We start from the raw sequence: 22,134 nt of genomic DNA on the forward strand, positions 1-22,134 counted from the left end.
TGAGGATGGGCAGAGGAGGTAGTGATATTTCCTTTTCTCCCCCATGTCTGGACTTGGAAGCTTGGAGCCCCCAACCTGAGGGGCCTCGGCGCCTGTCCGGGCACCTAGCCCACAAGGTTTGCGAAAAGGGAAGGGAAGTGGGCGACAAGATCACGCAACGACGCCCCTGTAAATATTGTTTGTCTGAACTGTGTCTTCCATCTTTTGTTAGTGGCAGCTCGTTAATTAACCAGCAGATTGGTGTTGCCTTCTTTTGACACGTGTGTATTTTGGGGCAGAAGATTCTTGTTCCTCTAGAACTCTGAACGGAACCGGGAAGTCCTTGTACAGAGCCACCCGCCTCTTCTCTCTGTCCCCGTTGTCCTCCCGGTTCCCCCCACTCCTGCCCCTCCTTCCCACCCTTCCTTCAACCCAAGTGGGCTCGTAGTTGCGTGGAGGACAGACACGTTAAACACAACTAAATAAATCATGTTTACGCTTGGCGTTCTTGGTAGTGAAAAATCTGTTGGCTGTTTTTACTTCCTTATTTCTCAGCATTTGCTTCCTACCTGTTTTTGAGCACATGCCCAGAAATAGTAGTTTTGTCAAGTGAGGGGATAATGCCAGCCAGCCTTTCTTGCTGCCAAGGAAGCTGCTGGATTTTGCAAAACAGAGTGACGTTTTTTTAGTGACACTGATTTTTTTTTTTTTAAGAGATTAGGATGTAGAATAAGGGTATTACAATGCACTTAGGGAAGGAAAAAATCCCCACCCAGCAACCGCAGGGCACAGGGACACTCAGTGAGCAGGTTTAGAGACCCGTCTCACTTTTGTTTGCATTTGGCGGCTCCAAGGGCAGGAGGCGACCTTCAGATGAAGACAGGCTGCTTTGGGCCCGGGAGCTGAGTCAGGTTCCCTTCGTTTCAGGGCCTAGACTTCATTTTCTCTGCCATTTTGGATGATGCGGTGCAAAGATTTTCTTCTTCTTTTTTCTGGCTGGTTTTCTGCCTTTTAGGTTCTGAGACCTCCCGAGCTCACTTGCTGCCTTCTTCCTCTGAGGTTACACTTAAGATTCTAGTCCCCATCGGGCTGTGGAGCTCTTTGGGACCCCAGCTACACTATCATTGTTTGTATATAAGAACACCCAGGGAGGCCTCCCTTCCTCTGCGTTTTTATCCACGGTGTTGTTTGGGGGTATCTGAAAAGCCATTTTCATGATGTGATGCTATTTGCCGGGACAGAGAATTACAGCTGAAGATAGACTGAAGAGTTAAACAAGATTTTTTTTTCTTTAATGGTTTCAAAAACAAAAAAATGGCAAGTAATCGCTGGGTGCTCCTGCCAGGAGGCAAGGCTTGTCTTATCAGGGGATCTTCGCGGGGTTTTTGCAGTGAATTCAGACCGAGGGCCAGCACATCAGCTCTGTTTCAAAGACAGCCAAGGAAAAAAAAAAAAATCACAACAAAATCAACGTCAGCGTGCTATGATTTCCCCCAATTTCTAATGGGAATACTGTGCAGCAGAAATTATATTTCCATTGAGGACCGAGCTACCGTTTTCTTTAATTACATTAAATAGCGGTATAAACCTCAGCTGAATGTAAACCTCTGTTTCAGCGGCACCGAGAGCATGGCTAGATTGAATCCTAAGGAGCTGCGTTACTAGTGTTAATGTGCTAACAATCTTTATTAAATTAATCCCACGAAGTGTTAATTTTTATAAATTTTGTTGTGCACACACTGTATGTCACCGTTGCTGTGTTAGGAGATGAAAATGGATTTCACGTCAAAGAATAAGTAAGAAGGTGGCTGTCAGACTGCTCCCTTACAAGAAAATTTGTGATTTTAGCCGTCAAATTCTACCTGGGCTGAACTGAAAGAAAGGCTCACAATATGTATATTAAATGCCATCTGCATACAGAAAACTCAGTTAAAGAAACTACTTTTTTGAAAGTAATTGCAGGCCTGTTCGATGTTTTAGTCAGCGACATTTCAGATTTGGCTTAGAAACATAAAGAGGCCATAGAAAGATTTGTTCTCACGTGATGCAAAACATTGAACCTCAGTACTCTGTATGTCCATTAGTAAAATGGTAAAAGAAATCAGTCAACAAAATCCAGGGGAGAGCTGGATTTTTTTTTTATTACAATAGTAGAGATCAATTGCCTACAACTCTAATAAATACAACTAAAAAAATGCATTTAAGCTATAGCAGGGTGCCCTTCTTTACAATTTGATTGTTTTCCTCTTTCTTTCTCTTTTAACCTTCTGCTAAGCAAGTTAAATTTCCATTCCATTTAAAACAAGAAACCCTGCTGGTGCTTGCGGTTGCCTGTTCCCTTACCGTTCAGGTAGAATTTTACAGTCCGATCTTAAAAAAGGCTGATGATACTCACATATCTCCAGTCCACCCGGAACTGTAGCCCCTTTCCTGGCTGCTCCCGACTGGAGTCACTGCAATAACTGCCTTGCAGGGCACTGCGTTTCACTGATGTTCTTTTAATCGGCTGTGCTGCATTATTTTCATTCTTAATTCCCTGGAATTCTCAGAGTTCAGACTTCTCTTTTCTGTTTATTCTCTTGTGCTCTCTTGTGCACGGGGGTTGAGCCAAAGCCAGTGTTCCAGTCTGTGGGACCTGCAAACCACAACAACTTCCTGAACTCATCCATTTTTGAACATGTTCTGTAGAGGACCAGATTTGTAGCGAGGGTCAAGACTCTGCGTTTCCGGGTCATTCCTCAGAAGCCAGGCACAGTGGATGCTGATGGGGAAGAAAATATGTCATTAGTTTAAAACTCACTTGTAGGCACCAAATCCGAATGTCATCTCCTGGTATATGTCCCTCATGTGACACGACTTCTGTCTTCACTCCCCGCCCCTTGCCCCCCCACCGCCAGCTGTAAACTGATGCATGCCATGGGGACGTGTCTAAAGGGTGCCTGGCCAAGCTGGTCATTGGAGTCTGGCCACTAAGTCACATCTACAAAACGGTCTCAGGGTCCTGACCCCAAGTCCACTTTCTTCATGTTCGGAGTCCAGAACACCTATCCAGCCTTTTACTTCATTTTATAGACTGTACATTTCATCCAGGAGTGCTTCATGCAGTATGTGTAATATACTGTTTGTGGCTGCTGATGCAACCTAACAGAAAATTACTGAAGGATCTTGGATAAATTGTGTTTTAGGGTAGAAACTGCTAGACTGAAGCAGCTACCCAGCTTCTGATCACTCTTGAGTCAGGGGAAAATGGGGCAATCCCTCTTGTAGGTATTGGTTAGCTGTTTCTGTTGGAGACATTCAGAGATTCTAACTCCTTGGCCTCTACAGATTCCAGGGATGCATGCAGACATTTTAATGTGTCCACGTTGCTGATATATGTGTGTGTACGTGTACATGCATATATGTATAATCTCTGTATAATAGATGTGCATGCACACATTTTTTTTTGACAAGTGAAACACATGGTTTCCCCTTCTGTTGTCCGCAGGCCTGCCCATTCAGGCATCATGGCCCCAGTTTGGTGGACTTAGCCTGCTGAGGTCACCCTGAGAACTCATACCTGTTTTTCTGTGTGTACCCTGAAGCCAGGGTGCATAGACCCCAGCATCCTGGCTAGAGGACAAGTGGCTGTATTTGCATTCTAGCAGTTCAGAGAGCTCCAGGGATTTCCCTGAGAGATGAGTGGAAGAAAAAAGTGGGCGCTGCATGTTTTCCCCTGCAGAGTTCACTGAAGGTCCCAGTGGTCAGTCCCTCCACTTTACCTGGAATATTTCACAGGATATGGTTCCAACACACCCTTTCTCCCCAACAGCACCTGAAATGTCCTCTGCTACTTCACTGGGCCTTTGGGAAGGGCCATAGAAGGTTATGGAATTTGTGATGTAACCTCACTGATCCTTGGCTCATGGTGCAGAAAGGGGATCTGCTGCCCCGAAGTATTTCAGCTGCTTACATGTTGAGGAAATTGGGGTTGGCAGCCATTGAATGAGGTGCTTTTGGATTCGGCAAAGGGGTGGGCCCGAACGCTTACTTCTAATTGCAAGATGCACCTGCTAGGGAGGGTGCTGCCTTTCCAAGTCCTGGTGGAAAGAGGAACACAGGCTTTGGTAGTGTTGTTGGGGGTCACAGTTGTTCCTTTGCCTCTCCTCTCCCTTTTCGGGGAGGCATTATGCACAGCATGCCGGGGAACAAAAATAGTCGAAGCGGTGATTCACTGTGACAGATCCCGGGAGTGTGTGAGAAGGGAGGTGTTCAGAGGAAGGCCTGGCTCAGGCTGTTGGGAGGGATGTGTTTCTTGCCTCCTCTCTGTAGCCCTTCTCCAGAAGGTGGGCATGGGCAGATGCCCTGCTGTCCACACAGGGCTGTGGGTGGCATGTGGGGGGTGTCTGGATACTCGGTGGGATGTGGCAGTAGAGCTAGCCTCAAGCCCAGAGATGCTTGTGGAGGCCTCCGGCAAGCCCACCTCTCACCTGCCCCTGCCTGCTGCCTGGCCTATGTCCTGCCGGGTCCAGGTGGTGATGGGGAAGATGAGAGATGCTGAGCCGGAGCTCTTTCACCTGCATTGGGATCTCTCCTCCCAGCCACATGAAAGGGCTGCTGTTTTCAGCGGGCAGCCCCAGGAAAGGCCAGACTCGGGTGGGAGCTATGTTTGTATGTCTCTCATGTAGTGACCCTGAAGGACGTCTTTAAACAAACACAGCTGTACAAATCCTTGTCAGACCTCATTTCCCCCTTTCCTCACTTCCCTTTTAAAGGACACTTACCCATGCATCTCCACACCCAAATCCGGTACTGCAAGGGACTTGAGACCTGCGATGGGTCCTCAGACTTGCCTGACTTAGAAGGAGAATCCAGAAATGGCAAGTGGGACCTGGGAGCCCCAGTGCCTCCCAGGGAATTTCAGATCTCCAAACGCTCTGGCGTAGGGAGTTGAGCCAGCTTCACACCCCGTCACTCTCCAGGCCTGTCTTGGGGACCAGTCCTGGGCTTGCAGGTTCTCACGGCGACTTAAGCGTTCACCTGAATGCTTGGATTCCCTTTCTGCTTTGACTTATTGTTATTAGTATATATTTTTATAATGAAATGAAAAAACATATTCTAGCCTTTGTTGGTTCCCAGCTCTGGGTAATTAAAAACTAAGAAAAAGATTTGAAATAATACCTGTGGAGTGAAGGAATTGACGTTTTGAGTATGGCCCCCCCTGTACCCTGACCCAAGACCCTTGTAGCTCTGAGACTGAGGAACAAAGAAGGCTCCTTAGAATCCTTTTTCCCTGTTCCCCATGTCTCAGCCCCCTTCCCTGTTCTCCTCTCTCCCCCTAAAAAAGGAGGAAGGGAGACAAATGATGGGAAGGCCAGGTCTTTTGGGTGAGACCCACTGCCTGTCTCCACTTCTTTCAGATAGGAAATTGCCAAAATGGATGTCATCGGTTGCTAATTAGATGTATTTTAACTGCAGGATCATTTTACCAACTAATACTGTTATTATGTGCTTCAATGTGAACCCGTGGTGGGGCTGTTAAACACAAGCCCGGGGCCTAGCAGATAGCTCACTTCGCCTGCAGGGTTGAGGCCCTGAAGATGACTGGCCAGGCAGCATGCTGACGTCTGGGTCCTTTCCACTTCTCAAGATGTGCCTTTTCCCCCTGCAACCACCTTCTTTATGTGTGTGACGTGGGGCCTGAGTCCAGAGGAGGCCCTGGAGATCCGGAAAAATCATACCCGCTCTGCGTCTTGATGTCATGGCCTCTGTCCCAGGCCAGAAGCCACAAACGACCACGCGCTGAAGATGTGCCTACCCTGGCTCTGTCTCTGCAACACGGCACCCAGAATGGGCAGCCCTGGACCCTGAGCGGCGGGTTTTCAAGTCTGAGCTGGCTTCCCTCCATCTTTTCTCTCTAGCAAACCGGAAAGAGTCCTGATTTCCCGTCGGGGTGGGGGGAGGTGGGCCAGAATCCTGATAATGATTTTTGAATGTGAGCCATGCATTTGACTCCATGTGATTCCCGCCCCCCACCCCCCCAATACATAGCGCATAGCATTTTTATCATCTTTAAGACGAAGTAGCTGGCAAAATATTTAAGCGATCGGAAAGAAATGTTTTTATTTGCCCGTGTATGAATTGGGTTATCTGCCTATCTTGTTTATGAAATTTGGGGCTGCCTTTCCAGCAGCCTGTTCGCCTCTCAAATCTTTGCCGGCTCCCATTTCCATATTTCTGCGTGCATGTTCTTTGTTAATCACTTGGCAAGCGCTTATTTGAATATTAAAAATTTCTTTAATCATCAAAGGCAGGAGCACAGTCTCATGAATATTCATATTTTCCCCCTCCTCAGACTGGATTCTAGTTCATTACCCTGCAGTAAAAGCTAAACAGCCATCAATCGCCCTCATTACAGGCTCTGGTGTTTTGATTGGCTGCCTGCTGCCCAGAGCTTTTTTTTTCTTCTTATTTTTGTATTTTTTCCTCTTCTCCTATGAGCTGTCTTGTACCTGCCAACAGCCAAAAAAATAAAAAACGCCAACGAACAACGTAAGAATAAATTTCTCTGGTTGAAAACAACTTTGCAAACTTGTCAAACAGTCTTTGTGGCTTGCTGCCGCCGAGGCGGCCACCAGCACTACCTGTCACCGGCCCCCGTCCCCCCGCCTCAGAAAAAACCCAGGAAAAAGGGGGAGGGGGAGAAAAATTAAATAAATAAATAAAAAAGGAGAAACTTGAGCCTCAGAGATGAATATTTGTCAAGAGAGTTGACGTAAGTTTCATTTGCATAATGACTTTGTACTTCTGCATTAATAAAATTTGCATATGAAGCCATGTTAATTACTCCTGATCATGCTTTTTGCATTCATGCATAGTAATTTTCTCCGACTTGTGAGAATTAATGTCTTGGCATGGGGGGAGGGGGCGCGGGATTGTCAGGTTTCCTAGCCAGTGGCCCTCACTCACGAGCGCTCGCTCCTTGTCTGACTCCCTCACTGATCTATGACTCATTTTCGCTCTATCAGTAGGAGTTCTCGGCTTAAAAAATGTATCAATTGAAAAAGCACCAGTAGGGAGAAAAATATACATCTCTTGCCAGGCCTTTTTTTTTGTGTCTGCACGCCGGGAGGTGTGGGCGTGTTCGCAGGGCAGTGCGCATGTGCGAGGGGCCAGCCTGGCAGGGGCCCCTCTAGCAGGGAGACTGGGTAGGGACCCACAGAAAGGGTGCATTAATAATTACCTTCTACCCTGATCTGGAGGGTCGGAAACATTTTAGGGGGTTTATTTTTTGGGCCTTTCTGTACCTCTTTGTACGGGATGTGTAGAGCGAGATTCTAATCTCCAGGATCCCCATGGTCCTGGAACCTCAGTTTTCTCTTAGTATGTGTGTCGGGGTGTGTGGGTGGTCACGATACCTACCTCCTGGTCAGGCTGCTTGGCTTAAGTGAGATGAGATATATATATTCATTGTTTCTTTTTTCCCTTATGAAAGTGAACTTCCGTGATAAGGAATCGGGCCGGCCAGGCTTTTATTTTTAAGCCACCTGGATCCCTCATAAAGCTGAGATGGCGTCTTGGCGTCCCTCTGCCACATACCTCCGTGCTGTTCCAATTCTAGAGGGGAATCCACTTAGCCCTCAAAAGCCGTTTTAAAGGAGTGCCTTGCAGGGCTTGGTAGGGTGCCTTCCTGAGGCCAGAGCACCCCACAGACATTCACCATCAGGCTGTGGGGAGGACCACGGGGAGCAGCAGAAGTTCCAGAGTGGAAAATAAATGAGTGATACTGACTGTACATTGAGTGTGTTGTCCTGACCTTCCTTTAAAGGCAAGGCTCTAAGAAAGTGACTCATTCCGTGTGACATGGCCCGGAAATGGCAGAGGAGGATTCGGACCCAGGCCTCTTGCTCCAAGGCTTCCTCTGAGTGTTGTCACCAGGTCTCAAGTGCTCTCAGGTGTGTTCCGGATTCCTGTTTGCGCTTTGGAAGGCACACACCCCTGTCCTGAGGACAGGAGATGGCTGGGAGGTGGCCTGGGGCACGGGTGCTGAGGCCAGAGACAGTCTTCAACCTGGGCTTTTTTTTGGAGATAAGACTCATAACATAAAGTGAACGATTTTAACCACTTTTTAAAGGTATACAGATAGTGGTTTCGGCATATTCCCGATGCTGTGCATCATCACCACTACGCAATGCTGGAAGACTTCCTGACCCCGTAGCCGCATGCCCTCAGCCCCCCGCGCCCAGCCGCTGGCCACCGCGCAGCCGCACTGTCTCTGTGGATTCGCCCCTTTGGGACATCTGCTGTAGTCATGCAGAAGGTGGCTGCTTTCCCCTCCTTTGGCTTTTGCTGTGGCTCAGAGTTGGGTTTCTGCAGTGCCACCTTTGGGCAAAGCTCCAGGTTTCAGCCACTTCGCAGGATGGGGGGCCCTTCCCCAGGGCAGCATGTCTTCCGAGAGCACCCAGAGAGTCTTCTGCAGGCAGCTTAGGATTGGAAGCCCCTCACCCTTGCGGGCCCCTCCCCTGCCTCCCCTGAGCCATCTCCTGGAGCAAGGGTGGGTGGAATTCCTAAGGAGGTGTGTGCAAGTTCCCAGGGGACAGCCTGGCCCTGCACCCCCACCCGACCGGGGGATGATTTTGCCTTTACAGATTCTGGCCTATGCCCAACCTTTCCAGAAGGACAGGGGTGTGGTTGGACCTGCCTCCCAACCGGGAGACTCAGGTTTCCTTGGGGACAGCAGTCACTAGGCCCTGGTGCTCCTGTTGGTCAGTGGGATGGCTGTGTCGTGGCCTCGCCCAGAACCTGGGAACTCAGGGTTGTTTCTTTTCAGCTTCCCACGGCTTGACTGAGCCTAACGCTCAGGCTCCGCCGCTCCACCACCCCACCCGTGGCCCTTCCTCTCAGCATCCCCAGCGCAGAGCTTCCCAAGGGGGAAGCAGGGCCTATCCAGGCTTTGGAGACACAACTGGGTTCAAGTGCCAGACCTCCCTGAGCCTCAGGTTCCCCCCTGTGGAATGGGGATGGTCTTCTCTGTTAACCTGTGCCTGCCTTGTTGTGATGAGCGCTTAGTACGAGGCTGCCATAGGGTTTCAGGAGATCCAGAGCCTTTGGGGGTCAGCAGGCAGGGCTGATGTACTGGACAGAGCCAGACCTGCATTGTTCAGTGCTGGGGGCTTGCAGGCAAGGACAGGCCAAGGCAGACTTCTGGGGAGACGCAGGTGACACTGGCCTTGGTGCCAGCCTTCTCTGGGGGTCTGCACTACACCTGGGGCATCGCCTTTCGCTCAGCATCTGTGGCTGGAGCAGCTTGTGGAGTCCTTGGCCATATCCCTCTGGGGCTGTTATGGGCTCAGAAATGCTCTGGTCTTGAGCCTAGCCTAGCGAGGGGGCGGTGGGGAGGTCTTCATTTGCCCAGGGGGACCCAAGTGGTGTTAGTGTCAGCTTCGGCCTCTTGGCTGGACATTTGTAGGTCCTCTTCAATGCCCTGATGCCCCTGATCTAGGGTAGCACACCCCTGGGAGAGGCAAGAGGCCACAGAGAAAGAGCTCTGGGTCTGGAGCCAGGCAACCAGGGGTTTTGGTGGGACTGGCCGCCGCTGTCTGCGGTTTTCTGTGCTCATGTCCTCAGTCTCCGGGTCTGTGCAGTGGGTCTCCTAAGCCCCGTCCCCATGGATATATTGGGAAACTCACTTGAGCTGAAGACTGACAGGCTGTAGGGCCCCATGGCTCTTCTGGGTGGGGGAGTGCCACGTGGGGTCCATGGGTGGGCAGGTCTGCGCCCTGTGTGGGGCACTGAACGGCATGGGGCGGCCCCCTGGGCAGAGCTGGCTGGGCCCGGCGGCCCCTCATCTTGTTGATGTTGCTTTTTGTCTCTCTGATGCCTCCCCGCTTGATTCTTTACCCAGGGAATTCAGGCTTCTTGACTTGTGGTTTTGGCAAGGGCTTCACACGAATTTTTGCCCTGGTGGTCTCTTAGCCATTTAAGATAAACGGCCAAATCAACTGCAGGCCGTGCTGGGGAGCCAGGGGGCTGGGCTGAGGCCAGCCCTGCGCTGTGGCTGTCAGACTGGGGGAGGAGGTGTACAGAGTGGGGCCGAGGCGTTAAGAGGGGTGCTGGGCAGTGCCGGGGTTTTATGGGGGGTGGTGGTGTTTGAAGCCTTCCGGAAGGCCTTGGGGCCTGGGTGCTGTGTGCTTGGGCTCAGGTTAGTGAGGAGTATGGGGGGTGGAGAGTGACACCAGCTGGCTGTCTGCCGGGCCAGCGGTTAACCTGTGCCCGGTGCTCCGCGGTGGCCTGCAGGTGTCTGTGCAAACAGCCTATTCCGATGGAACAAACAGTGGTGGCTTGGAGCTTCCTGGCTCTTACAGAGGGGGGTGGCCCAGATTTTTGGGAACAAATCCCCAAATGGAGCCTGCTCCAGAATGCTCCAGAATCCCCTATGTGGGGGGAGTGGAGTCCTGGCAGCACCTGTGGGTCCCAGCCCCCTGCATTAGGCCCCCCAGGGATGGGAGTCTGGTCCCAAGACAGCCCAACCTGGCAGCTGTGGAAGGAGGACCCCCTCAGGCCCCTGCCCACTTCCTTAACCCCTGCCCCTACCTGTGCCCGGTTGCCTTCCCTGCAGGGCCTGGCATCCCAGGGCCTCCCACTCTGTATGGGTGGCCGGCAGCCCTGGGCCCCTGTTCTACCCCAAGTCCCTTGTATAGTCCAGGGCCCCACTGACCAGTCTTTTCTATTGTTTTTTCTCCAGGGCCGTGCAGGCCTGCCCAGCTGCCAGCGATGGCCCCCATAGCTGCCTCCTCCTCCCACCCTCCCACATCCGTGATCACTTCACCTCTGCGCGCCCTGGGCGCTCTGCCGCCCTGCTTCCCCCTGCCGTGCTGCAGCGCGCGCCCTGTCTCGGGTGACGGGACTCAGGGTGAGGGTCAGACGGAGGCTCCCTTTGGATGCCAGTGTCAGTTGTCAGGTAACAGACGGCCGCGGTGGGGGGTGGGCTCCCGGGGGTGGCGGGGTGTGCCCTGGGAAGAGCTGGCAGCTGCCTCTCCCACGTGGGCTGGGGCAAGGTGGGCACCCAGGGAGGCTATGCAACCCCCACCCCAAAAGGCATTTTTGGGGGGACACCAGAGAAGTGGTGAAGGATGTCAACAGAATTGCCCACCAGTGCCAGGGTCCCCATCAGTCAGGAGGACCCCCCCACGCCTCTGCCCATTCTGAGTCTCAGTCCCAGAATGCATTTCCCCAGCCTCCAAATTTCATCTCTGGGCTGTTTAGCTAAAGCTTAATTGGATAACGCTTAACATCTGAGGTTGTCTTCAGCCCTCACCACTGCCCCGCTCTGCCCCTACCCCAGCCACTGCCCCCACCCGCAAGACACGGCTAGGAGAAGATTCCTTCGTTGTCTGTGTGCCTCGCCGGAGCCATCCAAACTGCTCAGTTTCTCTTTATGAGAATGTGTTGCCCATTAAGTTTTGGGGGGAAAAAAAAAGTTACTCTAAAGGAGTTTTTTAGCTGTGGCCACAGAAGGGAGTGAAGCCTTGTGGGGTGTGTGTGTGGGGCAGGGCAGGCGGTGGGGCCATGCACACACCTGAGGGTCTGAGCACCTACTGTGCATCCCCCTCTGTCCCCAAACAAAACCCGAACTCCTGCTCTGGCCTGGGGTCCCTAGAATTTGTGGGTGGAGGCTTCTCGTCCTGGCCTCTCCTGCCCAGCATCCAGCAGGACCTGGTGCAAAATGCACTGGGACGCTGACACAGACAGACACAGCTGGTGGTGAGCACCCCACGGTCTGGTTTCCAGGAAGGGGCCCAAAATGGAGAGGGTGGGTGCGGAGCTGAGGCAGATGCAGTTTGTCTGGGATTTGTCACCAGGCATGTTGCAGGCTTTCTCCTGACTTGGGTGGTGAAGGTAAAACTGTTTTTGTTGGTCAGGTTTTGCTTTTAACTGAAGCTGTCCCAGGGGATGGCCCACAGGCAGCCCCAGCTCCTGGTCAAGAACTTCCTGGGCTTCCTGCTGGTGGGGTGGCCTGCAGCCTTCAGAACCCCCTGCTGTGGCAGAGGGTGACATCCTAGGTCCTGGGCTTATGCCTTGAATGCACAAAGCAAAGGCTAAAATCATTCAGGAAGGAGTCTGCTCACAAAGAAGCAGACTCCCTGCCCTGGGCATCCCCAGTGCCCAGGGTGACTGGGACACGTGTCCTGTCTTTGTAGATGTGTGCTGTGATCCTTCCTTGCTGAGCGAGGGATGCCGCCCCGTCCAGGGTCTGTCCTGCTCTCATGGCTTCCTGTACTTAGTGCTGCAGCCCCTGCAGCCACTCGGGGGGTGTGCTATCAAAAGATCAACCTGAGTGTTTATGACTGGACTTGGTCAAGTTCTGTGGTGCAGAAACATGATCTCCCTGGCAGAGGTGCACCTGGGGCTTTGCTTGACCCTCTACTGGCTCTAGCTCTGCTTAGAAACTACTGTGCCGAGTGGGAGCTCTCACATTCCCGTTTTGCAGATGGGGAAGCAAAGGCTCACATTCATTCATTCACTTTCATTCATTCATTCTTCTACTAAAAGCCATTTCTTGGGCACCTAGTTTGTAGGCACTGTGCAAAGGAAGGTGGAGTCAGGCACAGCAGGTCCCTGCCCTTCTGCAGCTTGCAGGGGTTGGGGTGGGGAGTGGGAATGGGGTCCTGCAGGGAAGAGGGTGGAAGAGCAGAGGTGAGATTTGACCCTGGCTGGTCTTCCAGAGGTTTTGATGTTGCTCTTTGATGTTGCTCATCTGGCTTAAAGGCCTTCTTTGATTTTAGAACTTGATGCTGTGAAGGCTCAGTGCTTGTGAGCAGCTCCCAAATGGATGGTGGTGCCTGGGGAGGGGCATGAAGTGGGATGATATCTGTTCCTGGGATCCCTGGGCCCATTCCTTCTTCTCGGGGGCTTGCTCTCTGCCCTGATTCCCAGAACTGTTTTCTCTCAGCATTGGGTCCCCATTAATCAGGCTGAGCCAGGTTGCGCCACTGCACTGTCTGATCAGTCTTGATACCTGAAAATATCCTATTCCGGTGGTTTTTGTTCCTTTGTGGCTTCTGTCCCCAGCACTGGGCTGTTTGCTTCAGTGTTTTTAGTGCCTGTTTAATGAGTAGTCGGGACGGAGTCATTAACTTCCCAGGACCCCGTTTGGAAGAAGCAGGCCTCTGTAGAGCTGGAAAGGGGCCGCTGTCCTTACTTTGTTGTGTCCGTTTCAGATCAGGATGCACTGAACCTATTTCTTCGAATTCATACAAAAAACCCCAGTGACTGTGTTTCCCACAGGTTAATTGCCTTCCTGTGAAAGCATTTGTAGTTATTTATAGAAGGATGAGATTTTACTGGGGAGAAACCACACAGGTATGTATGTTTGTGTATCTCTCGGGCTGGCAGCATTCCACACAGCCCCACGTCCCTGAACCCCAAGCCCAGACCTCCTTCTGATGGTCATGGTGGGGAGAAGGGGCTTGGGGTCCCCAGTGCTTTTTGACTCTGCCAACATGATGGGGCCCTTTGAGTCCAGGTGTTCCTGGGAACTGAAGTTTCTTCCTTGAGAAATTCCACGCAGGAACTTCTCCAAGATGCCTATGGACTCAAGAGGCTTGGGCTGTGGTCCTGGCCCTAATGCTACCTGGCAGGTGACCTCAAAAAAGTCATTGCCCCTCTCTGGGCCTCAGTTTCCTTGTCAATAAAAAAATACATATACACATATACATATATATACATATGCACACATACATATATATAATATATAGATAACATTTAAAAGCAAGGTTTCTCATTGAGCTCTGGAACAGATTATATTGATCTGTTTTGACTACTGAGCTGCTGTGGATGACTGGGCCTGGGGTTTGGCTTGGGTTCCTAACCAGGGCAGGGGGCAGGGAGTGTCCAGAGAGCACTGTGAAAACCACTGGGCTTTGGTATCTCTGAACCCTTCCCTGTTCTGAGGTTTGGACGATTGGGAGGTGGTCATCAGAGTGTATCAGACACTGTGGGGGTGTAAGGCTGCTCTGTCCTATGCACTGTCCTATGCTGTGTGACCTTGGACAAGTCATTTACCCCTGCTTCCTCAGTTTCCCCACCTGAAACCTGGGGGTAATACTGGTACATGCTTTGAAGGATTGTTTTGAGCATTGAATGAGGTCATATATGCCAGGTGCTGAAAACAATGCTCATGCTGAGTGAGCCCTGGAGAAGGTATGACTCATGCATGAGCAGAATGGGCTTTACAACCTTCCATCGTTACGTGTCCAACACCGTGTTGAATCTTACTTCTAGCTGTATCTCCAACTTCCATTCGTAAAGGCATTTAGCCTCTTGGTTGGCTCAGATCATGTACCAGCGTTGGGAGGTGGAAAAGAAATTGAAAAACTTCACTACATATTTAAAAGCCACAAGTGGTCACCAGCCACAGGGACTAATACATGCACTTGGTTCAGGGTCTCACGCGAGAACACACAGGATCACCGCTCGGAGTCCCTGCTCCGAGTAGTGTAAGTGTTTGGATTTAATAGAAGGAGTCAGTTGCAGTCATTAGTAGATGCTGAAATCACAGGGCAATCTTGTAAAGTTAAATTCAATTTACTTTTCTACTGAAATTGTGCTTGCTGTGTTATTTAACTAGTCTGGGGTTTCTTGGCATGGGTTAAAGGGACAATAAAGATAAAAGAATACCTGTAAGTAAATAGTAGGGTTTAACAGGAGAACCTATCGTTTTCTCCTCCTTCAATTATATCCCAGTGTTCATTTTGTGTTGGTTTTTATAAGCAGAGCCGTCCAATGGGACGCCATGGATTAGACCACCCTAGCTGTGGAAGCTTGATGCAATTAATACAGTCTGTCTGGAAAGAGGCCTTATTTCTGGAAGTTTTATGTTAATGATATGGTCTGTGCTTTGCACATTTCATACCAGAACAAGAAGCAAGCTGTAGTTTCATTCTGGACTGGGTTTGATTAACACGGGAGGATCCGTGGGAAGCCAAAGGGCCATGCGGACCGAGATGGCAGCGCTCGCCAGGCCCCTGCTGGCGCACCACCTCCATTCTGGTGCAGGGGGTGCATAGACACCCCGGTAGGGCCTGAGAGCCTCCACCGAGACTCTGGAGGGAGGGGTGAGTATGGGGCTGAGGAGGAAGAGAAGTGAGTGTGGGTGAGCATGAGAAGCACTCTGTCAGGGGAAGGTTCTAGACACGCCCTTGGGTTTCTCTTTGCAAAATTCTGTCGGTTGTAGCGTCTTTCTGGGCTAACCGGGTCCCAGAGTCAATGGGGGTTGTCCCACTGGGGAAAAGGGCTCTCAGGGGAGTCATTAAAAATTTAAAAGGTCATCTGCATGTCTTATGATGTCTACATTGCCGAAGGGGCTGGTGGTTCAGCACTGGAAACCCCTGGGTGGTTCCTCCACGCCTGCTCCGTGGGGTCTACTCTGGAGTCCGCCTGCTCCTTGGGAGCGTGCTGCGGGGGCCGCCTGGGCCGCCTGCCTGTGGCACCCAGACGCCTCCTTCTGTAAGTGGAGGAAGTACAGGAGGAAGCTGTGGAGAGCGGCAGGGCCCCGCCGAAGGGGGAGGCGCACTGCGGACCTGCTGGAGGTGGCCAAAGGCGCAGGGCTTGGGCGGACTCCAGGAAAGTGCCCTGCCTGCCGGAGCCAGAAAGTCACATCTCCTCCAGCAGCACGGGCGGCGGAAAGAGCCGGGGATGGGGTCCGACGGCGTGAGGCGCTGCCCGGGCTGGGGCGGGGCCACCTACCAGCGTGACTGCCTGCCTTAGATAAAAGGGGTCCCGGCAACTCCCGGAGCGGAGACCGCTGCAGCCGCGCCAGATTCCATTTCACTCTCGGAGCCGGCCCTTCAGACGTTCTGAAGGCTGAGCTAAATCAAAGAATTCTGTTCAAATCCGTACAAGATGTTGCTGTTTTTCTGCTCTGACAGGAGAGGCATTTGGAAGTGCAGTTTCTTTCTTTCTTTCTTTCCTTCTTTTTTTTTTTTTTATAGCTGTCTTAAAAAGGAGTTTGGCTGTTTAGCACAGCTGGTGCTCATTACATTATGCACTGGCAATAAAATAGCATGTGTAATTAATTTTTAATGCAGCACTGGATGCAGCGCTTTAAAGCAGTTAGTGCATGTGAGGAGCCAGTGTTGGCCGCCGACGTCAGAGATCTCTGGGCAAGGTGGCCACGTTCTGCAGCTTTAAAGGGGACCTGAAAGTGGCAGAGGCAAGTGCCCTCTGCACGGAGAGGGGTGCTCCAGAAATGCGCTCGCCTCGGGTGAACTGAAGGCTTGAGTTTTAATCCTTCAGGATCTAGGCCCAGGGGTCCCGAGAGATCATCCCACCCAACCCCTTCATGGTCTAGCCCAGGGTACCGAGGCAGAGAGTGGGGAAGAGGCCACAGGACGTGTGGCAGAGCTGACTCAGGCTCTGCCCAGGAGACTGTACCACCCTTCATGAATTCTTACCGAAAGTTAGAGAAGGAAATTCATCATCTAGCTGAAGCCACTTGAAATGTGCACTTCGATCTGGCAAGAGAGTTCCTGCTTTGAGGATCCCTGCATGTCTGGCTTCTGGGACCCTTGGCTTGCCGTCTGCAGCTTGAACATGCCTCCATGCGTCCCTGGTTGGAGACAGTCTGTGGCTGTGCTTCTGTCGCCGGCCACCTCGTCTCTTCTCAGGACTCTCTCTGGCACTGATTTGTGTTTGAAATTGAATGTCATTCTGGACATGGTGGTGGAAAAGCCGCAGGCATTGTGGGAAGCTCCAGAGGTGCAACCATACTTGGTCCTTGTTCTCGAGGTGCATGGGTTGAGTATGTGACCCTGGGCTAGCCACTTGCTTGCTCTCAGCCGCAGTTTCCTCACCTGTGAGATGACCCTCTCAGCATGTCTGCGTTGGAGGTTTCCACTTGAAGTGCCACTGTGTTGGGGTGGCTGCCTCCAGTCAGCAGCATGTAGGGACGTGTGAGGGGCAGGAAGGGGGAAGCTGGGCCCTGGGTACCAAGGGCCTGATGATCACTTGGCTGCCATCTCTTTGAAAGTCCCCTGCCTGGGGGATTTTCTTAGTATAGAGAAAGGGGAGGAAGGCCCCTGCTATCACTGATCCTGGCTTGCCGGAGTGTCCTAAAGGGCCTACTGTGTGCCATCGCTGTCTGTGGCACTTCGCACACTTTGCTCAGGCACCCCATCCTCAGAACAGCCCTAAAAAGAGGCAGCCCCCACTTTTGCTCATGAAGATCCTGAGGCTCAGAGAGGCCAACAACACACCAAGGGTCACACAGCACTCAAGCAGCAGAACTGAGATTCGGACTGAGGTCTGGCCGGCCTGGGTCGAGCCTCGCTCCAGCTTCCTGTTGGGCTGCATGGCGGCTCAGAGGGAGGTGGAGGATGTGCAGGTCGAGGTGGGAAAGCAGACCGCATTTGGACGTGGTCCTGGGCGCGTCCTCAGGGTCTTGCTTCTTTGGCTGGGCATGCTGGTGCCTGGGTTCCAGAATGAGCTCTGTGGGGTTCCTGCCATGCTGGTCGGGCTGCTTGGCAAAGGTGAGGCACACGCCCCACGACGCCTCTTTCTGCTTAGGAAACATCAAAGGATGGGGCTTATGGGAGCTGGGAGAGCCCCAGAGATTGGGGTGCTCCTGATGGAGAGGGTGAGGCTGGAGGTCAGAATGGCTTCTCCCAGAGTCAGTGACAAGGTGTGGATGTGGGCGTCTTCCTCCTGCTGGCCCAGGGAGCCTCCTTCAGTCGTGGCAGCCCTTGAGGGGTCCGAGTTGTTAGTGACTTCTGGGGACACATTGTAACCGACCCTCAGACCACCAGAGGGAAGTTTTGACATAGAAGAGGCCTCGGGCATGGGAAAAGATTTTTTTTATCACGTGGCCCTCAAATTGGATTTCTGGGGTCTTTTTGGCTGGGAGTCAACTGGCCTCGCTCCGGGGAGACCCAGCTCCACTCGGCTCCAGACTGTCTCAGTCTTTCCAGCCCAGGGCACGCCTGGCCCTGGAGGTGCTCAGGAAGTGCTGGTGGGCGATGGAGATCCCGGAAGGTTTGTGCTGCTGCCTGGGACACAGGGGGAGCAGCAGAGCTCGTGTCGGCCACCTTTGCACACAGGCCCCCAGGAGCAATTTCTCTCCACCCGAGAGAAGTCCATTATCATATTCAAAGCTTTGAGGTGCCATCATTTTTTTGGTGGGGGAACAAAATGTACTTGACTTTTCAAACCTGAGGGCAGGGTGGGGTGGAAGGGTTGTATACGGTGCATATTTCACAGCCAAACCCAAATATTTGTCAAAACCATGGAATATAGTTTATCCAAGCATAATCAAGGCTGGCCAATTTAATACAGAAAGCAGTGGGAGAAAACCCCTGGTGGGCAGGGGTCCCTCTGTGTGGGGTTCCGCATGCAGCCCAGCATTTGACCTGAGGGGACTGCAGCCGCTGTTACCTTAGGCCCCTCTCTGCACGATACTTTGTAACAGCCAAGAGCTGGCAGTGGCGTGTGACCGTGCAGTGTGGTCAGTGGGGGTGGGAAGCAGCATTTCCTTTCCGGTCAGGGCCCCTCTTACACTTGGCAGTTGAGCAATTGACCATGCGATGGTTGGGTCACCGTTTCTGTGCCCCAACTGTGTGCCAGACCCTCTGCAAGGGTCTTCCTACACAACTAAGCCTCCCAGCAGCCTCTCTCTTAGGAAGGTAACCTATTCTAGGGTTCACAGTTGAGGAGATTTGAGACCAGACAGGTGAAGTAACTTACCTGAAGTTGCACAGCTGGTAGACAACAGGGGTGGGACTTGAACCCAAATCTCCTTGGGTCTGGAGGCCACAGCCTGCTCCTCTCGCCTTCTCGCTCCCAGACTGGCCTTCCACCTGGCAGGTGTGAGTGGGAGCATCAGAGGGCGAGGAGCAAGCTAATGAATCATGGGGCTGCTATAGGGCTGGCCGGAGCCCTGGGTAATAAGAATGCCTGAATTTGATGATTTCAGTGGAAGGGAGCAGAGGGCTGGGACCTCTCGAAGGAAGTTCATGTGAAAATGGAGGCCCTACCCACAGAGTCAGGGGAAGTTGGAATCTTCATAAATCCAGGCATTGTTAACTCTTGCCTTTTTAATAAGGTGAGGACTGATGGTGGGCGGGGCCTCCTGTGTTTACCCAGCGCTGTCTGATGCGGGTGCCCTCCCTCGCATTTCCTCGTGCTTTAGTAACAGGCGCCTCTTTATTTCATTCTTGATTTAATAGTAGAAGGAACCGTTGCCTGAGGGCCCACTGTGTGCCATAGGTTCCATATGCATCATTACTGCTGATGCTCTTTGGTAGTGCTATAAGAACATATCTGTTGGAGTTTTTTTTTAAATTCTGGTAATCTATACAAAGCATAAAATTTACCATTTTAACCATTTTCAGGTGTACAGTCAATCAGTATTAAGCACAGTTGCATTGTTCTGCTAACACTCCCACCATCCATCTCCAGGGCTTTTTGGCACCCCAAACAGAAACGCTGTCCCCAGTAAACACTAACTCTCCATCCCCCTTCCTCCCGTGGAATCACATAGTATTTGACCTTCTCTGACTGGCTTATGTCATTTAGCATCATGTAGTCAAGGTCATCCCTTGTTGTAGCGTGTGTCAGGATCTCCTTCCTTTTAAAGGCTGTGTAATATTCTACTTACAGACTGACCCCATTTTGTTTATCCATTCATCCTGTGACGGACACTTGTCTCCGCCTTCGGCTGTTGTGATTCATGCTGTAGTGGACATGGCTGTATGCATAATGGCGCAAGATCCGGCTTCCGGTTCTTTTGCGTGGGTACCCACAAGTGGGATTGCTGAATCATGTGGTAATTCTAGGCTTAACTTTTTGAGGAACTGCTCCCCTATTTTCCACAGTAGCCGCACTGTTTTACATCCCCAGAGTTGTTTGAGGGTCCCGGTTTCTCCATATGCTCACCTGACAGTTTCGAGTTTAGAGGTAAGGACCCTGAGTCCCAGGGATGCGGACAACTGTCCCAAGTTACGTGGTGAATCAGCTGGAGAGTCCGGGGTGGAACTGGCTCCCGGGGGCTCCAGGCTTGGTGCCCGTAGCCGCGATCGCGGGTCACCCCCTTGAGTGCATTCGGTTTGAGGGTCTCTAACACTGGCTCCTTTGTAAATGCTTCTGCACAAGACCAGGCTGGCTGGTTTTAGGCAGTCAGCTAAACATTTTGCTAGCTTGAGAGTTTGGGGAAGAAATTCTGTGAATGGACAATTTTCACTTTCCTTTCTGCTGTGTCCTCAGGATGTTGATTTGGGTTTGGTTTAGCAGAAAGAGCTGTGTGTTTAGAGTGGGGACACCTGGGAACAGGTGAGCTGGCTGGTGTCCTGGGGCACGTCCTGCCCTTCTCTGAGCCTCTGGGGTTTTGTTGTCATCCAGGGACCAGCATGCCAGTCTTGCTCCCCCGGCTGAGTGGGACTGCAGGGTGACTTCCTGGGCCTGCTGCTCCAATCAGGTGACCTTGGGACCTTCGTGAAGGGGAATAGTCATCGTGGGGCTGTGGCTTTTCTCCGCTGCCCTGTGTTAGTTTCCTAGGGCAAGTGACCACAAGCTGGGTGGCTTCAAGCAACAGGAATTTATTAACTCCGTCCTGGAGGCCACAGGTCCAAGCTCAAGGTGTGCAGGGCTGCTCTCCTTCTGAAGGCTCCAGGAGAATCCGTCCCTGGCTGCTTCTAGCTTCTGGAGGACCCTGCATTCCTTGGCCCATGGCCACATCCCCCTGATCTCTGCCTCTCTGCTCATGTGGCCTCCTCTTTGGGGCCTGTCTTCTTCTCTCCTGGACAACTGAAATTAAAAAGAACAATTGTCATTGGATTTAGAGCCCACCCGGATCATCGAGCATCTTGAACTTAATTATATCTGCAATGACTCTTTTCCAAATAAGGTCACATTCATAGATCCTAAGGATTTGGTTAGGGACATTTCGTTTCGGGGGCCACCATTCAACCCACGACATACTCCTTGCTGGACTGTAGGTCCCTTCAGGGTAGGAACCACAGTGCAGTGTCCACTGTGAACCCCTGAGGACTGTGGCAGGGTCAGGCCCACATGAAGTGCCCCCCGGGTTAGAATCTGGAGCTGGTCTCCAAGAGGACCATATTTTCCTTCTCCTGAAAATGTGGTGATTCTCTGATGGTGTCACCTTTGGGCAGTACTCAGACTTCCATGGCTTAGGTGTATGCCCCTCTCCCCTGCAAGTCTTGTTCCTGTACCATGTCAGAATACTATTATTAACAGAAGGGAGAGGCTTTAAGAAAAAGTCTGCAATGATCATTATGAGAAAAAATTAGCAGAGTTGAATAGGAACTAAAAATAGCTGGACACATACTTGCCTGTAATCTATTTTTTTTAAAATAAAATGTAATTATTTTTGCAAACTGGCTCTGAGATGCCAGGAGTATTTTTAGTCTGCATCTTCCAAGACATGCATCTTTTCAGGAAGAGCAGCTTGGAGCCCTCTGGGGTGTGATGCCACCGTCAGGCCTCAGAGGCCTGCAGGGCTTGGGCAGGGGTTGGAGTGGGAGGTCAGAGGGTCAGGAGACCTGTCTGGAGCCTGCTTTGCTGAGCATGTATAGATAGAGGATAGTCTGTGAGCAGCCAGACCACAGCCTCCACGGGCACAGGCAGCCTGGGGGTCCCGACCACACCGGTCAGGTGGATGGTAGTTTTGAGAGGACTGCAGCTGGTTCGGCTTGAAGGCCAGGAGGGTCGGGTTCCATCTGGGAGAGGCTGATCTGACCTGCCATCCTGGGATGCTTTGGGTCTGAGCAGACCTGCAAGAAATAACCAAGACTTGAGGGAAAATATTCCATGGCTTTTTTGTTTGGAGCCAAACATTGCCTCATGTAATTTTCCCCCTGGTTTTTCCCATTGCCTCTGCCAGGGTCCTTCAGCCTGGCATAGACCCCATAGTTAGAGGCCCTGTGTGTCTGTATGTTTATATGTGAGTGTATGTATTTATGGGTGTATGTGTTTATGTGAATGTGTGCATGTGCATATGCCTGTGGGTATGTGTGAGTGTGTATGTGGGTATGTGTGTGCATGTATATGGGAGTATGTGTGTATGAATGTGTATGTGCATATAGGTGTGTGTGTGTGTGTGTGAATGTATGAATGTATATAGTATGTGTATCGGGTATGTGTGTTCATGTGTATGTGGGTGAG

The 22,134-nt window shown here is 51.6% G+C and overlaps 1 protein-coding gene across 5 annotated transcripts in view; it reads left to right on the forward strand.

The window, feature by feature from the left end:
* BCL11B (BCL11 transcription factor B) overlaps nt 1-22,134 on the forward strand; it is a 96,382-nt gene that overhangs the window by 30,254 nt on the left and 43,994 nt on the right. For 3 of the 5 annotated variants that reach the window (XM_036882349.2, XM_057488156.1, XM_036882350.2), the window contains one exon: nt 10,703-10,918. The exons of the other annotated variants lie outside the window; for them this stretch is intronic. In XM_036882349.2, coding sequence (XP_036738244.2) covers nt 10,703-10,918 — 216 coding nt within the window. The remainder of the gene's footprint in view (nt 1-10,702; nt 10,919-22,134) is intronic. 5 annotated transcript variants of the gene reach the window in all.

This window comes from Manis pentadactyla, chromosome 11 (assembly GCF_030020395.1).
Source record: "Manis pentadactyla isolate mManPen7 chromosome 11, mManPen7.hap1, whole genome shotgun sequence".
Taxonomy (NCBI): Eukaryota; Metazoa; Chordata; class Mammalia; order Pholidota; family Manidae; genus Manis; species Manis pentadactyla.